The sequence below is a fragment of the Rhinoraja longicauda genome, chromosome 3, assembly GCF_053455715.1.
Source record: "Rhinoraja longicauda isolate Sanriku21f chromosome 3, sRhiLon1.1, whole genome shotgun sequence".
Taxonomy (NCBI): Eukaryota; Metazoa; Chordata; class Chondrichthyes; order Rajiformes; family Arhynchobatidae; genus Rhinoraja; species Rhinoraja longicauda.
In genome coordinates, this window is record NC_135955.1 from 23,251,407 (window position 1) to 23,267,942 (window position 16,536).

Sequence of the window (16,536 nt, forward strand, 5' to 3'; positions counted from 1 at the left end):
ATGTATAAAATTATTTGACTCCTAAAATAAGATGCAGTTTGCACACAGCGTTATATATTATGTGTGCTTATACTTTGAATGGTAATCATTTTATTGCAAAATCAATGGTTAGATTAGATATTCTTTTCAGCAAGTGCTGATTGAAAAGTTTCGGTATTTGGCAAACCTGACAATGGATTAGAAAATGCCACAATTTCCCTTCACACCATTGGCAAAAATGACGGCCAAACACAACACTTATTTAAGGCTCACTTGTAGATGCCTTCATGCCAATTTGATTTACAATTATACGGACAAAACTAAATTATAAACAGGTTGCTGTTTGTTCAAACCACAACATGAAACCATTTTGGGGATAAATCCTGGCAATGTATCTTAAGCGCTGCACAGCATAACAGTAACTGATATAAATGAGACAAATGGGAAGCCAATTAGTGAAGACAAGATCCAAAAAGACATGCGATTTGGGGAAATATTTTATGAACGGCTGACGGATAACTAGTAGAACTAGTCTGAAGAAGGGTCTCGACCCGAAACTTCGCCCATTCCTTCTCTCCAGAGATGCTGCATGTCCCGCTGAGTTACTCCAGCATTTTGTGTCTATCTTTAGATAAGATAACTAGTTACGCAATAATACATTCCTGCACATTCTACAGTGACTGATACATCAATGCTAAGAGATGGCGGAATATAGCAATGTATCAGGAATTTGTTTAAATTAGCCTTCACCCCAGGCACTTTTGTGTGTGTTTTTATTCTAAAAACTGTTAATATATCAACTGGGAAAAGTAGAACTGTAAAAGGCAATTGCTTTGGTTGGAATAGATGACAAAATAAAAAAAGGCCTGAAATGATGATAATCTGCTGGGATCCAATTTTCCTTGCATTTTAAATGCTGGGGATAAAGTAGCCAGTTTTCAAATGCCACGCACCTCTCTGGCTTGACCCATTAGGCTTTGTGGATTTATATTTTAAGAGGCTCTTACACAAAAGAAATCATGTCAATATTAGACAAATATTTTTATAGACAATAGGTGCAGGAGTAGGCCATTCGGCCCTTCGAGCCAGCACCACCATTCAATGTGATCATGGCTGATCATTCTCTATCAGTACCCCGTTCCTGCCTTTTCCCCATACCCCCTGACTCCGCTATCCTTAAGAGCTCTATCTAGCTCTCTCTTGAATGCATTCAGAGAATTGATAATAATAAACAAGACATGACAATTTCATTAAAATTTTAATATACAAATGTTAAAAAAATGATACATCAGGAATCAAACTACATGGTATTAAAAAATCTCAGTTAGTGTAGTAGAGTAGCTAGTGATAGCGGACAACAGCCAATGCAAGAAATACACAACACGATTCTCTGTAGGATTTGCCAATGGCATATTGAAGAGAACTCACCCTGAGCATTTTCCAACTATTTGGTCAATAGCGTATTCCAGGTGTTTTAATGAACATGGTAACAGACTTTGAATACTACGTTTAAAACTTATGGCTTTACAATTGCAAGAACCCATGAAAGTAGACCAGACAGCTTACAGAATAAAAAATATTTCAATGGACCTAGATACAGGTCAAATACCCTTCAAATTCTCACCAACGACAGACATGATTATTTGACTCAAGTCACTACCATATGAAGTCAGCAGGTTTTGAGATTTAAAATTTTAAATAATAAATTTAGCATGGAAGTCAATTCAGTTTGGTCCCTTAAAAAGTTGTCTTGAAGCTTCCTTTAAACCAAAGGTTTTATCACCAATTTAAAAACATCCAATTTCATCAAGGGTACACAAGGAACTGACTGGGCATCTGATTTCACAAAAGATGAACAGTGCAGATAAAGTGTTTACGCAGTTTTCACGACCATTCAGCTTTTGCTTCAGAAGTGCAGCAACTATTAATGGTTTACTATGGCAACACGTGAAGCCAATTCCCAGCAATACAAATGAAGAGAAAACAAAATTAGAGTGTAAGGTTATGTCAGTTATTACAAATTCACTTTGGAAATGCATTAATACACTGTAGCAGTTGTTGCATCTCTTCCTTTTTGAAAAGGCTCTCCAATACAATTTTGGAATCACATGCAAATGACTAAAAATTAACAAAATCCTTATAAAGCCCCGAGTATATTTGATTATGTAGGATGTACAGTATGGAAGCAGGCAATTAACCTGTCAATGCTCCATTCAAGCCCTTTCTAGTCTTGCCTTTTCTAAAGCTACCAGTGTAACCTCTATTCTCTTCTTCTTCTTCATGTGCTTGTCTAGCTTCCCCACAAATGCATTTATTTATTCACTTCAACCATTCTCAATGGAAGCAAACTTTATACTCTTCTCCTCTTTGGACAATCGTTTTACTTCTGTTTCAGATTTCTATGGCCTCTAGTTTTGCTGTTTCTCTTATCTTCTATCAAAAACTTATATAAAATATTCTCACCATTTTGTTCAGTACATAGGTTTTCTAATGATTAGATGGATTCATAGGACAATTCTGATTGGATTGGCAGGAATTAAGTTGCAGATTCTGAACATGATTAACAAGGCTAACTATAATGTCCTTAACTTCAGTAAGTTCATGATTTCGCTGCAGAAGGAGACACTGCATGATAGGATAGGTGCACAATGCATATGGCCCTATGGATTTCATACCACCCGTCCTAGCTAAAGCCTTACAACCCACCAATAGTGCTGGTTCAACTTATCAGGGTGCCAGTAATATAATTTTACTAACGCACAGACAGGCACCTGATTCTGGCAATCTAATAAACTCCAGAGCACTAGACTGACTAGTCAGCTGAGTTAGGAGCAATGTCAAGAAACCTATAATTCAAAGACCTGATAACTTCCGGCAAGTGTTATGGAAGATGCATCATTGGTTGCGACTTTTGTTTGCATTATTATCTTGGAAACTAAGAGGGAACAAAACAACATACTTTAGATGACAAAGTTAATGGAATTTGATATTAATAACTGCTCAACCGTCATCTGGCTCGAAACCAAATTTGCATTTAACAGAAAATATTGGATAAACTCAGGTCAGGCAGTGCTCCCCAGAGATGCTGCCTGACCTCAATATCTCCATTATTTCCTGTCTTTATTGCAAACTTTATGGCTATCATTCCACCTCCCAGCACAGCCAACTCCATCACCCCAAACATGCAGCTCTCCACAGCTCCACCTCACTCTACTCACCAAGTGGCAATACAAATAAAATGTGCAAGTTAGGCACTTTCCCAAATGAAATTTGCTGCTGTATTTTAAAAACAAATCTTCCTTCCCTAGTCCTGATGGGATCTAGTGCCTCCGGCGTCAGCGAGCAAGCCTCATCATCCAATTACACTTGGCCAACATCCATGAGCTCCTTCCTCTGGGTAACAACCAGCAATCAAAAGACAACTAATCATTCTCCTTACCTCTAACTCAGAGGCACCAATGATAATTATGGGCCCCATCTACATTCTTAGCTGTGGTCAGCTATCTCAGTTGAGGCCAAATAACAAACAAAAGATTTTTGATCCACGGTGTTCATCTCCGTGTTGAATGATCCCCAGAGCAGAGTGATGCTCAGATTCAAGTCTACACATTCTGTGACCAATCTTTCATCCTGTATGCAAAACATCCCCCCGTGCTATATTTAGTTAAACATCCATTGATACAAACCCAAGATTTTAATCATTTCCCTGACAAGTTATTGAAAGGTGACAGTTTCATCCTGAGTTTTTTTAGCACAGCAGTTTCAAAGGAACGTTGCAACAGGACTGCAAAGTGCTGCACAAGCCACATGAAGCAAATATTTAAAATATCATTATGCTATTTTAAAAAGTACTACAGCACCGCTTTCATATAAAATATCCTGCAGCTTCTGCATACAAAATGAGTGCATGGTTATAATATCTATGAAGCAAAATATGTTACAGAAATGGTCACTCTTTCCAAAGCAGTAAACGATTCTCCCTCTCCATGTTAATATACATTTTCAGTCATACAGCTGAACCCAGCTTTGAACAAGTCCCATGTTACTGCAAATTGACAACATTCCAATTAGAAAAGGTTAAAAACAAATTAACCTCCAAACACATTTTTAAACAAAAAAAAATTAATGGATATACTCCCTTCCCTTCTGTGGGTTAATAGGAATGCGCAAAGGTACAAAGGTGATGTATTGCCTGCACTCCACAGATATCCTGAAATCAAGCGTTACCAGCCTCAGTGGCCTAGAAAAGATAAACAGTGCAGTACAATCTTAGACTACTTGAAATTAAAAGATTCACATTTTTACTTAAAAAATATTTCCCCCACGGCTTTTTTAATACAACAAAATCACATTCAAATCTTTTGCACAATGGACACCTCAAAATGTGTAAAGGCTATTTTCTATCCAATCAAATTAGTTTTTTGAATATTTTTTGAACCATTTTTGACCCCCCCCCCCCCAATTCCACCCACTGCTAAACTGATGGGAGAGCTGTTGATGAAAGACAGTCTTTTGGCTCATATTTAGTCATTTGCCCCCATTTCATTAACCAAAAATATTACAAGTCAAAATAATAGCATGTACAATTAAGAAAAGGCCTTGCAATTTCTAGTCTCTTTCATATCAAGATCTCCAAGGTTCTTTGCAGACAATTATATATTTCTGAACTGTAGTCAGTAATGCAATGCAAGAAATAGAAACAATTTGCAAGCTTCCACCAATGCTAAGGCCTGGATTATACTTGCCTTGCTTGGGTCAGGGGTTTGTGACTGAGCGGCTGGCTGGGATCTTCCTGCAGGTCAGTGTTGTACTGAATGTGCTGGGTGCCTTTCAACCTCTCACTGTCACCACCAAGTCTGGGAGCAATTCCCGATATCATGGCTGACATAGCTAATGTGGTCACATTTACTTGAAAGAGGGCACTGACCATTAAAAGGATTTATTTCAATTTAAAATTTATAGTTGATTTGGTGGACTTGGTGGGCCGAAAGGGCCTGTTTCCGGCTGTATATATATGATATAAGTCTAACATGGGCAGGACCTACACAGTGAATGGTAGTAACAGGTTGAGTAGGCTGGGACTATATTCCTTGGAGCACAGGAGGATGAGGGGTGATCTTATCGAGGTGTTTCAGACCATGAGAGAAATAGATTGGGTAGATCCACAGAATAGGTGAATCGAGGACCATAGGTTTAAGGTGAAGGGGAAAAGATTTAACAGGAATCTGAGGGGTAACATTTTCACAGAAAGGGTGGTGGGTGGATGGAACAAGCTGCCAGCGGGAGTAGTTGAGGCTGGGACTATCCCAACATTTAAGAAACAGTTAGATAGGTACATGGATAGGACAGGTTTGGAGGGATATAGACCAAATGCAGACTAGTGCAGCTGGGACACGTTGGCCGGTGTGGGCTGAAGGGCCTGTTTCCACACTGTATCTATGACTGTTTTAGCTAAATTGCTTTTTTTTTGTGGGGTTTTTTCACCCCAATGTATCATAAAAGTTTCAAAAAGTCCCTTATTTGCTTTCAGTTGAAAACACCTTTGACAGCATAATCTGTCCAAAGGCCACCAGAACTTTGCAGGTTTTGCTTCTTAAAGCCTACCTGCCACTCTGTGGGACAGGATGATGACAGCTAGAAGATTGGGGGATGGGAACCAGGATGCCACAAAAGTATTGAGCAGAGATGGTAAATGATTCACAGGTCATCTGGAGTACGATTTGGGTCAATGCTATAATCACAGATTATCTGCTTTAAGCAATACTGATTGGGCTATATATATATATATATATATATGAGCCAAAATATTATGACCACTGACAGGTACTCTGGTGTCAGGACAATAGCCTCCTCTTGAATGTCACTAAAACAAAGGAGCTGATTGTGGACTTCAGAAGGGCTAAACATCCAAGGACGTACACGCCACTGGAGATAAATGGGTCTATTGTGGATAGGGTGAGCAGTTTCAAATACTTGGGAGTCCGCATCGCAGAGGATCTGACGTGGGCAACGCACATTGCCGCACTGGTGGGTAAGGCTAAGCAGCGCCTTTACCACCTTAGACAACTGAGGAAATTCAGAGTGTCGCTGAGGATCCTTCATTGTTTCTACTCTGGGGCTGTAGAGAGCATCCTGTCCGGCAACATTACAGTCTGGTTTGGGAACAGCTCTGCCTAGGACAGGATGGCCCTGCAGAGAGTAGTGCGTTCGGCAGAACGCACCATGGGAACTACACTCGTCCCCCTGCAGGACCTATACATCAGGAGGTGCAGATCCAGAGCAAGCAAGATCATGAGGGACCCCTGCCACCCCAGTAACGGACTGTTCCAGATGCTACGGTCAGGCAAACGCCTCCGCTGTCACGCTGTGAAAACGGAGAGGATGAGACGGAGCTTCTTCCCACAGGCCATCAGGACTGTCAACTTTGATAACCCCAGAGACTAAATTTTTGTCGACACTTTTTGTGCTATGTTTAGTAACTTATTAACTTTATTTATATGCTGTAACTGTAATTCTTTTTGTGCACAACCCGCAGGCATTGCCACTTTCATTTCACTGCACATCGAGTATGTGTATGTGACAAATAAATTTGACTTGACTTGACTTGAGGTGAAGCGAATAACATTGATTATCTTGCGACAATGGCACCTAACAAGGGATGGGATATATTAGGCAGTAAGTGAACATAAATAACTGAGGTCCCAGCACAGAGCCTTGCGGCACCCCACTAGTCACTGCCAGCCATTCTGAAAAGGACCCGTTAATTCCTACTCTTTGCTTCCTGTCTGCCAAACAGTTTTCTATCCATGTCAATACCCTACCCCCAATACCATGTGCTCTAATTTTGTACACTAATCTCTTGTGGGGGACATTGTCAAAGGCTTTTTGAAAGCCCACATACATCACCTCCATTTGCTCTCCCTTATCCATTCTACTTGTTACATCCTCAAAAAATTCCAGAAGATTAGTCAAGCATGATTTCCCCATCATAAATCCATGCCGACTTTGACCGATCCTGTTACTGCTTTGCAAATGCGCTGCTATAACATATTTAATAATCGACTCAAGCATCTTCCCCATTACCAATGTAAGGCTAACTGGTCTATAATTCCCCATTTTCTCGCTCCCTCCTTTTTTAAAAAGCAGTGTTACTTTGGATCAGTTTCTGTGCACTGGAGGGTAGCCAGAGTCGAGAGAACATTGGAAAATGTTCACCAATGCATTGATGATTTCTAGGGCCACCTCCTTGAGTACTCTGGGATGTCAATCAACAGGCCCTGGGGATTAATCTGCTATCAATCCCAACAGTTTACCTAACACCATTTCCTGACTAATGTGGATTCCCTTCAGATAGTCCCTCCCACTAGATCCTCGGTCCCCTAGTATTTCTGGGAGATTGGTTCTGTCTTCCTTAGTGAAGACAGAACCAAAGTACTCGTTTAACTATTCTGCCATTTCCTTGTTTCCCATTATAAATTCACCTGTGCCTGATTGTAAGAGACCTACATTTGTCTTCACTAATCTTTTCTTTTTACATATCGAAAAAAGCTTTTAGAGTCAGTTTTTATATTCCCCGCAAGCTTTCTTGCCACACAGCCTCAGCTGCACATGACAATTCTGAAAAGATATCATTAGCTCTTGGCTATGGTTAGGCCTACATCTTTAATTCAATAGTTTATATTTCTGGTTTAGCTTGGGGAAGGGGAGGTGTGTGTTTTGTGGTTTTTATTAGTGTTTGTCAATTTAGTTCATTTGCATTATTAAAAAGCTTCAATCGATCAGGTGCATCAACATTTGGCCAACAAAGAATGTGGAAGAATCAAAATAACGTGATAAGTCTCTGCATTAATGTTGCAAGTGACAAACCAACAGAGGTACAAGATTTTTCATCCATTTACCCTAACTTTGGAGGAACAAGAGTGTCGGACACAAGCAACTTATTACGCAAAGTGATAAAGAATAGTTTACTCAACTATCACGGTGCTTTATTGTTGAAGCAAAACTACTCTACAATCTACCATAGAATGTGTTTAGCATCAGAAATGATTCCATCAGCCAACTTTTTTTTAACCATGGCGATAAAATGCTTGGTTTAATGCTGGAGACCCTTTGTAAATTATCTGCTGGCTCAAACAGCCTTGCAGAAAAATCCCTCAACTGAAATTATAAAAGAAACTTCATTTTCTTTACAGCAATTGTGCACATACATTGTTTTGTATCAGTGTTTTTACTCTTCTGCTTGTTTTCATCACTGCAAAGTCACTTATTAGTGCATGCCATTAACAAGCTCATCTCATCCCAGAGATAAATGGGAGTGAAGCGCATTGAAAACCATGTGCAGCATTCTGAAAGCAAATTGTAAATTCCACACAGTTGCCATTTAAAATTGGCATGGAGTTAATATTTACAATAAAGATCAGTAAATATTGGAAAATATTGTGTAGGAATGAACTGCAGATGCTGGTTTAAACTAAAGATAGACACAAAGTGGTGAAATAGCTCAACGAGACAGGTAGCGTCACTGGAGAAGGAATGGGTGAGGTTTCGGGTCAAGACATCTGAAGGGTCTTGACCAGAAACATCACCCATTCCTTCTCTCCAGAGATGCTGCCTGTCCTGCTGAGTTACTCCAGCACTTTGTATCTAACTCTGGAAAATAAAGTACTTTGTTCCCTCAGTCAATGGCATTAAAACATGTTTTGAGTTTAAGAGTACATCTTAATGCAAACGTTAGTATTGTTAGAATTACTAGCCATGTGACCCATATCAAGTGGACTTCATTGACCAAATATAAATTCAATCTCTTTTGTTAGAGGAAGCATTTACTCAAATTCTCAAACTGACAAATCTCAATCCCCAAAATGTTTTTTTGGTTTTTTTTAAACAGCTTTTTTTGGAAAGAGCCAGCAGAAAAAAAATGTTCACTTACTCCAAACACAGATGATAACGAATCACATACAGTGACACATGAAAAGAAAATTAAGGTAGAAAGTAATTTAGAAATTAGTTTTATTCACAACACAAAAAGAACTTTAAAAGCATTAGCTGAAGAAAGCAAGATAATGGAATAATTCAGTAATCGGACAATTCCATAATGTCCAAAATTCCACTGCAGCAGCAAAGATTAGACAAGTGTAGACCATATTAATTTTGAATATTATTGCTTGTGAACTAAGTGAAGATAGTTTTTAAAAATAATGAAATCTCGAGTGTTATGCTAGTGCATCAAAGACGACCTTTGAAAATTGCAATGTCCACGAAACTATCATCTTCAGAAAGAGTTACAAAATGAAACCAAACCCTACTCTTGCAAAAATAAATCTCAGAGCAATGTACCTACTAATCGCAAAACTAAGCAAATATTTTACCAGGAAAACAATGCAGCATTAACCATACAAATGAGAAATTAATCTACTAAATCATCACCAATAAACTGCTGGTCAAACTCATTTGTGTGCTTTTTAAAAAAAATCTGGGTTCAACATCTCATTCTGAACTCAACATCTCATTCTGCATTTATTTATTGTTCCTTAGCAATTTTTTTTAAAGGAGATGCCTGATTGGTTTAAAAAGCCAAAATAGTGTGTTGTGGTGTGATCTGGGTGCACATTATGCTAATTGCTCCAGACCTAGATTTAAATTTAATGTTTAACAACTTAACCCAGATAGTTGTGAATTTGTGGAATTCTCTGCCACAGAAGTTAGTGGAGGCCAAATCACTGGATGAATTTAAAAGAGCTCTAGGGGCCAGTGGAATCAAGGGATATAGGGAGAAGGCAGGCAGAGGTCACTGATTGTGGATGATCAGCCATGGTCACAATGAATGGCGGTGCTGGTTCGAAGGGCCAAATGGCCTCCTCCTGCACCTATTTTGTATGTTTGTATATTTCTAAGCAAAGACATTCCCAGCAGGAATATCCTGAAAAACTGGATTGCAACAGCATGCAACTTGCAACATTTCAATTCCAAAACCTCTCAGATATGTATGCCTTAATGTGCCTCCTCTATTTATTCTTAATGGTCTCACCGATTGGGATTTAGCAGGGATAATAGATCTGACAGGGCAAGTGCAAACTTCCAAAACTATATTGTTATTTAACTGATCATGGCAAGAATGAAGTGGCACAACAGTACAAAATAAAGCAATATTTCAGAATACTTATCCATACTGTTGAAGAAATAATTTTTTTTATCAGCAGGTTGAGTAGACATTGGGCATCAATGTCAATCAAAAAGCGCACAAAGATTAAACTACCACCCAGTCCAGTCTCAGCTAACTGCCACAGAGGGGGGACGAAATAAAGAAAATAATACTCCCACCCAGCTGATTGGCAAATAGATAAAAAGGAAGAGCAGGAGATCCTGAGTAATGCACAAAGCAAAGACTTCACCAGAGTGAGACCAGTCGACAAAGACAGAGACACACAAGTAGTAACAGTGAAACTCCTGGAGGATGGCCGATTCCTCACTGTTACCTACCATTGGTTTCATTTCAGCCACATTACCAGCGGCAGATCGCATTGCTTTCTTGCTCTCATCCATGAATTCCTGCAACAAAAACCATAACAAGTGTACTGAAGATCCCTATTAAACAAAAGACCCGAAATAAACAAAATATGATCATTTCTGCATGCACACAGAAATCTATTAGCAAGTTTATTAAATATTTAAAATCAAAGCTTGAATTGCTATGTTGATGAATGCAATATTGAATCAATTAAACTTGCATTTCTCAAATTGAGCCCTATAATGTGAATTAACTTTTTGAAAAGGGAGTGACTACAGAATCAGCTTGTTTCATCTTGTTTAATGATTAGTGGGGGAGGTCAGATATGTTAGCACTGAAAAATTAATTTATTTCAACTTGTTACTCATGGACGATCAGTGATATAGAACAGTAAATATCTAACATGGTCCAACATGAAAAATTTCTCCAAGTACAAGATCTTGATCTTAATCCAGCAAAATGTTTGTTCATTATTCCAACACAAATCTCCAGGAAAATCTTCAATCTTCACCACACGAGAACTTTCTCCTTAACTCACCATTAAACCTTTATCCATGTAATACTCTCGTCCAGGTCTCCCATCATTGTATTTGCAGTCAACCGCAAAGCAGAGGAAAAGGACATCCACCACCATCTCATAAATGGACAAGAAGCAATGGGACACGAAGAAGGCGAACAGGCAAATAATGATGAGTGGCAGGACCCACACAGTATAATCCCGCTGATAGTTGAGTAGTATTACACCAACAAAACCTGCGATTAACACTATAAGGAGCTGAAAATAGAACAGAATAGAAATAGATCAGCCAACAGGATTATATGAAAACGATAAGGCTCAGAAACATTTTACAACTGTTTAACTGTATGCATTTGAGTGTAGAAATTGTTGTACGAGTTTGGGAAAAGTAAAATCTATATTTTTTTATTTGTAAACAATAGACAATAGGTGCAGGAGGAGGCCATTCGGCCCTTCGAGCCAGCACCGCCATTCAATGTGATCATGGCTGATCATTCTCAATCAGTACCCCGTTCCTGCCTTCTCCCCATACCCCCTGAATCCGCTATCCTTAAGAGCTCTATCCAGCTCTCTTGAATGCATTCAAAGAATTGGCCTCCACTGCCTTCTGAGGCAGAGAATTCCACAGATGTAAGAATTCCACAAAGTAAGAAAAACTAAACTAAAAGTCCCAAAATCTTGGCATGGTTCATAAGCAATTCAATAAAATGGAGGTTTCAACACCTCGTTCTTAAATTCAAATATGTCAAATGCCATGCAAGTGCAACCAACAATGTAGCAAATTGACCCCAGGTGCTTCACAAAAACACTTAGCAAGTTTTAGAAAGAGATAATAGGACAGATGACCAATGTTATATTTGCTTAGGATACTCCTCAAAGCTTCCTCTAACAGAGGAAAAGATAATGAAAGATGTGGAAAAGTTTAGGTTGGTGAGATAGGAAAAGTCAGGATTGAAACTCAGAGCCATCAATAATGGGGTAAATAAATTTACAGTCGTTGATGAGGTCAGAATTGGAGGGGCAAAACAACTGGGGAAGGCTGCACAGTTGGAGAGGATAAGAGAAGTAGGGAAGGAGGTTCATGTAAAGAAGTTAATTGCTGAACTACAACATCTGCGCTACTACGTACTTTGGTCATCATCAATTTGTTTCCAGTTTTGATGACATAGCATTGGTCTAATGTTAATTCTGTTTCACTCCACTGATATTGTTTGACTTTCTGATTATGGGGTTCACAACTACACAGGATGCAGCACTCTGTGCAGATCAGGATGGATCTTAAAATACATAAACATAGAAAATAGGTGCAGGTGTAGGCCATTCGGCCCTTCGAGCCTGCACCGCCATTCAATATGATCATGGCTGATCATCCAGCTCAGTAACCTGTACCTGCCTTCTCTCCATACCCCCTGATCCCTTTAGCCATAAGGGTCACATCTAACTCCCTCTTAAATATAGCCAACGAACTGGCCTCAACTACCTTCTGTGGCAGCGAATTCCACAGACTCACCACTCTCTGTGTGAAGAAATGTTTTCTCATCTCGGTCCTAAAAGACTTCCCCCTTATCCTTAAGCTGTGACCCCTGGTCCTGGACTTCCCCAACATCGGGAACAATCTTCCCGCATCTAGCCTCTCCAACCCCTTAAGAATTTTATATGTTTCAATAAGATCCCCCCTCAGTCTTCTAAATTCCAGCGAGTATAAGCCTAGTCTATCCAGTCTTTCTTCATATGAGAGTTCTGCCATCCCAGGGATCAATCTGGTTAACCTTCTCTGTACTCCCTCTAAGGCTAGAATGTCTTTCCTCAGATTGGGAGACCAAAACTGTACACAATACTCCAGGTGCGGTCTCACCAAGGCCCTGTAGAACTGCAGCAGAACCTCCCTGCTCCTATACTCAAACCCTCTTGCTATGAATGCCAACATACCATTCGCTTTCTTCACTGCCTGCTGCACCTGCACGCTTGATTTCAATGACTGGTGCACCATGACACCCAGGTCACGTTGCATCTCCCCTTTTCCTAATTGGCCACCATTCAGGTATTACTCTGCTTTCCTGTTCTTGCCGCCAAAGTCGATAACCTCACATTTATCCACATTATATTGCATCTGCAATGCATTTGCCCACTCTCCCAATCTATCTAATTCACTCTGCAGCCTCCTAGCATCTTCCTCGCAGCTAATACTGCCACCCAGCTTCGTGTCATCCGCAAACTTAGAGATGTTGCATTCAATTCCCTCGTCCAAATCATTAATATATATTGTAAATAACTGGGGTCCCAGCACTGAGCCTTGCGGTACCCCACTAGTCACTGCCTGCCATTCCGAAAAGGACCCATTTATTCCTACTCTTTGCTTCCTGTCCGCCAACCAATTCTTTATCCACCTCAACACTGAACCCCTAATACCGTGTGCTTTAAGTTTGTACCCCAATCTCCTATGTGGGATCTTGTCGAAGGCCTTCTGAAAGTCCAGATATAACACATCGACTGGTTCTCCCTTATCCACTCTACTAGTTACATCCTCGAAAAATTCTATAAGATTCGTCAGGCATGATTTGCCTTTCCTAAATCCATGCTGACTTTGTCCGATGATTTCACCGAATACATCGTTAGAAATAACAAAGCCAAAGTAAACAATTCACAAACCTTTCCCAGAAACAGCACAAAATCGCCAACTGCGTTAATTGCTGCCACTCTCAATGCATTCTCCACCAGAATCACGATGGCATCCTTGGCAGATGTGCAGAAGCTGGTACCATTTATGGCTGTTGCTATGTATGCATTCTATCAATATAAAATATTCAAAACCATTAATACCTGTATTTCAAGTGGAAATATTTTTATCTACTTCATGAAATATTCCTTTAATAAAATAATTTATCTGTGTCAACTTGAAAAAGTCCTTTATAATATATGTTTGAAATTGGAATAATCAGGTGTACAAGGTTGACATTCTGGTAAAAAAAACGGACTTAGTTTATATTTTACACTGCGTTATGAGCCAATTGCACTGAGGGGCTTTGGAGGAGGCATAGTTGGGGGCAGGCTTCCTGTTGTGTCAAATCCAGGTCAGCAATTTAAAGGTTTTTTTTTCAAAAAAAGATCTCTGGTATTCAAATGGATTTAAAAGACCAAGATTGATGTATGTGATAAAAAAAAATCCCTTTACACAAATGAAAAGCACTATTAAAACAAAGTATACAAGAACAATATAAGAAATAAGCAACCCATCCTTTTCCTCCCAATCTCCAGATTAAGAATCATCATCTAAATGAGGACTCTGACAGATAGGTCAAGTCTGGTTGAGGATTGATGGTGCTCTTGGCAATATATCCAGGGGGCAGGAAGGGGGGGGGGGTTAGGAAGGGGGGGGGGGGGGGGTTAGGAAGCTGGATTCCTTAACATTGTGCTTGCTCGGAAATCAACACAAGACAAGACTCCACTATTGAACTCCCTGTAAAGTGTATTCATCACCAGCTGGGTTGAATGGATTGCAGCTGAACACTGCCGATTCCCCTCTGAGCCACAAGCACAAACAGGCCTATTATTGAATATGCTTCTGCCATCTTTTCGGGCAGTCCACTCTAGAGCATATACATTCGCTTTATAAATTCCTTCAGCTCATTATAACTCTAATGCCAATTGACTTACATGGCTCCTCACATTACAACACTTCTGCCACTGGGAAACGTTTCTTCCCAATGACCATACATCAGACTAAACTTGGAAAGACATGAATAGACAATAGACAATAGGTGCAGGAGTAGGCCATTCAGCCCTTCGAGCCAGCACAGCCATTCAATGCGATCATGGCTGATCACTCTCAATCAGTACCCCGTTCCTGCCTTCTCCCCATACCCCCTCACTCCGCTATCCTTAAGAGCTCTATCCAGCTCTCTCTTGAAAGCATCCAACGAACTGGCCTCCACTGCCTTGTGTTGATTTCCGAGCAAGCACAATGTTAAGGAATCCAGCTTCCTAACCCCCCCCCCCTTCCTGCCCCCTGGATATATTGCCAAGAGCACCATCAATGAACTGAAATAGAACGTAGAACAACACAGCTACAGGCCCTTCGGCCCACAATGTCCATGCCGAACATTATGCTACATTAAACTAATCTCCACTGGGTGATATGATCCCAATCCCCTCCCTTCCTTGCCTATCTATCTGCCCATCTCAAAACCCATTAAGTTCCACTATAATATCTTTCTTCACCATCCCTGGCAGCATGTACCAGGCACCTACTTTGTGTAAAAAAAGTTGCTTGCCACATCTCCTTTAAACATTGCCACTCTCATCTTAAAGCTATGCCCTCTGGTCTTTAACATTTCCATCCTGGGAACAAGGTTCGAACTATCTACCCTATCAGTGGCTCTCAATTTTACATACTTCTGTCAGTTCTCCCCTCAGCCTCTGATGCTCCAGAGAAAACAATCCAAGTTCTCTAATTTCTCCTTATAGCTGATATCCTCTAATCCAGGCAGCATTCTGGTAAACGTCTTCTATACTGTTTCCAAAGCCTCCACATCCTTCCTGTAATGGGGCAACCAGCACTGCAGACAATGCTCCACGAATGACCTCAACAAAGACCTATGAAACTGCAACATGACTATCTGACTCTTAGACTGAATTTTTCGACTAATAAAGCCAACCATACCATAGGCCCTCCTTACTCGCCTTCCTTACTATCTACTTGTGTGACCATTTTCAGAGAGCTTTGGACTTGGAATCCAAGATCCCTTTGTACATCCTAAGGTCTTGCCATTAACTGTAGATGTTCCCCTTGCATTCGGCCTCCTAAGTGAAACACCTCACACTTGCTCATAGTAAACTCCATCTGCCTTTTCTCTGCCCATTTCTGGCACTGATCAACAATTTCTCTTGTCATATACACAGTCCGACCTGTTGAATATTTTCAGCTGTTTTTTTCATTTCAGATACCCAGCAGGTGGTGTTTTCTTCCCCCCACCCACCCACACATTCAAGTTAATAAACAGGGATCTTGAAATAATTCCGTAGACCAAAAGTAAAGCGCCTTCTCGGGAAGTGTCCGGACAAGTCCCCAAAATGTGGAACACCGAAGCATGGAATAGTCAGTTTGGTGATCACAAATTCCTCTTGGCAGAAATCACTGGTCTGCAGATTCTGCACCAGACAAAGCAGCAATAAACTACCACAGAAAGACCCTTCTTTCCTGTATTGGAGGCAGGGAAGAAAGTAGGATTTTCTCATAAGAGTGCAAGAACTGCTACTGGAACAGCAGTGAGGGGTGTATATATCAGCTTTTTAGCCAGGGAAATGATAATCATTGGCAAAAACAACAAGCTTCTTGAAGAGGGATTATCTCCACAAAAAAAAAAATTCTCCTATTTAAACTGACTTCTTGCATCCAGGTTGCAATGGAGACCATCAATATATGGCTGCAGAGGTTTAAAAATCCACATCCATTAACTTGAATTCATAAAGGTTAATAGTCAGTATACCAAGTTATTAATAAAACACATTTCACAAAAAAACAACCATCTTTGCT

The 16,536-nt window shown here is 40.1% G+C and overlaps 1 protein-coding gene across 1 annotated transcript in view; it reads right to left on the reverse strand.

The window, feature by feature from the left end:
- Positions 1-1,246: 1,246 nt before the first annotated feature.
- The window catches only part of LOC144590152 (choline transporter-like protein 1), a 68,533-nt gene continuing 53,243 nt past the window's right edge, over positions 1,247-16,536 (reverse strand). Inside the window, exons 13-16 of the mRNA XM_078394986.1 lie at positions 13,653-13,790; positions 11,025-11,261; positions 10,459-10,527; positions 1,247-4,219 (exon numbers count right to left, since the gene is read on the reverse strand). Coding sequence (XP_078251112.1) covers positions 4,196-4,219; positions 10,459-10,527; positions 11,025-11,261; positions 13,653-13,790 — 468 coding nt within the window. The 3' untranslated portion in view covers positions 1,247-4,195. The remainder of the gene's footprint in view (positions 4,220-10,458; positions 10,528-11,024; positions 11,262-13,652; positions 13,791-16,536) is intronic.